This window comes from Colobus angolensis, unplaced genomic scaffold, assembly GCF_000951035.1.
Source record: "Colobus angolensis palliatus isolate OR3802 unplaced genomic scaffold, Cang.pa_1.0 Scaffold305, whole genome shotgun sequence".
Taxonomy (NCBI): Eukaryota; Metazoa; Chordata; class Mammalia; order Primates; family Cercopithecidae; genus Colobus; species Colobus angolensis.
The window spans coordinates 97,628-98,849 of record NW_012116322.1 but is presented as its reverse complement, the minus strand read 5'-3'; the positions used below and the strand labels follow the sequence as shown (position 1 = coordinate 98,849).

At 52.2% G+C, this 1,222-nt stretch overlaps 1 protein-coding gene across 1 annotated transcript in view; it reads right to left on the bottom strand.

The window, feature by feature from the left end:
• Window positions 1-1,222, bottom strand: part of LOC105517679 (multidrug resistance-associated protein 1-like) — a 52,406-nt gene that overhangs the window by 40,247 nt on the left and 10,937 nt on the right. The window contains exon 5 of the mRNA XM_011950296.1: window positions 123-268. Within this exon, the coding sequence (XP_011805686.1) occupies window positions 123-268 (146 nt within the window). The remainder of the gene's footprint in view (window positions 1-122; window positions 269-1,222) is intronic.

The following is a 1,222-nucleotide window of genomic DNA, read 5'->3' as shown; positions in this document are numbered from 1 at the left end:
AGTCCCTGTATCAGGGGTTGAGGGAGGCTGGAACGAGATCCTGGATGGATCTAAGAACTGTTAGCTGGCACTGTGTCATGCTTCTCTCTCACACTCACACACACACACGCACACACACACACTTGTCTGTGGTCACACTTACAGAGTCGTGGATGGTTTCCGAGAACAGGGGTGAACGATCTGAGAAACAGGACAAGACGAGCTGAATGAGTACGAGGGCAAAGTAGACGTAGAAAGTGATGTCACGAAGCAGGTCCACCTGGGCGTCCTGCGTGGTGGGGAAGGAAGGAGGAAAAAGATCACATTCTGGGGCTGTGTGTGGTGGCTCACGCCTGTAATCCTAGCACTTCTGGAGGCTGAGACAGGCGGATCACCTGAGGTCAAGAGTTGGAGACCAGCCTGGTCAACATGGTGAAAGCCCATCTCTACTAAAAATACAACAATTAGCCAGGCGTGATGGCAGGCGACTGTAATCCCAGCTAGTCAGGAGGCTGAGACAGGAGAATCACTTGAACCCACGAGGCGGAGGCTGCAGTGAGCCGATATCGCGCCACTGCACTGCAGCCTGTGTGACAGAGCCAGACTCCATCTCAAAAAAAAAAAAGATCACATTCTGAGAGCAGGTAGCAGAAACCCAGAGGGCAGACAGCACCATGGAAGGTGCACCCACTCAGCTCCAGGGCCACTGCAGGCTCCCAGCTCCCCCAGGGACGTAATGGCAGAAAGCCGGCTCCATCACGGGTAGTCTCACTGCTCACTGCTGCCTGACAGGAGGAAGACAGGGCTTGGGAGTGAAACAGAGCTGTATCAAGGCCTGGCTCTCCCATACTAGCTGTGGGATCTTGTCAACTTATTGAGCCACTGTGCCTCAGTTTCTCCACCTGTAAATCACCTATGGTCCTTAACCAGGGGTGACTCTGCCTCCCAGGAAACATCTGGCAGTGTGAGGGGACATCTCGTTTGTTGTAACTTGGGAGTGTTATGGTACCCAGTCAGGGGAAGCCAGGGACGCCCCTAAATGTCTACAAAGCACAGGATAGCCCCTACAACCAAGAAGTCTCCTATCTAAAACGTTGATTAGTGCTGAGGCTGAGAAATTCTGTCCAAGTCACTGCAAGAGGTCAGGAAGAATATTCATGAAACATACATAGTCCCCTGCGAGGCACTTTGAAAACATGAACTCAATCGGCATCAGCTGCCATCACTCATGACAATATGTAGG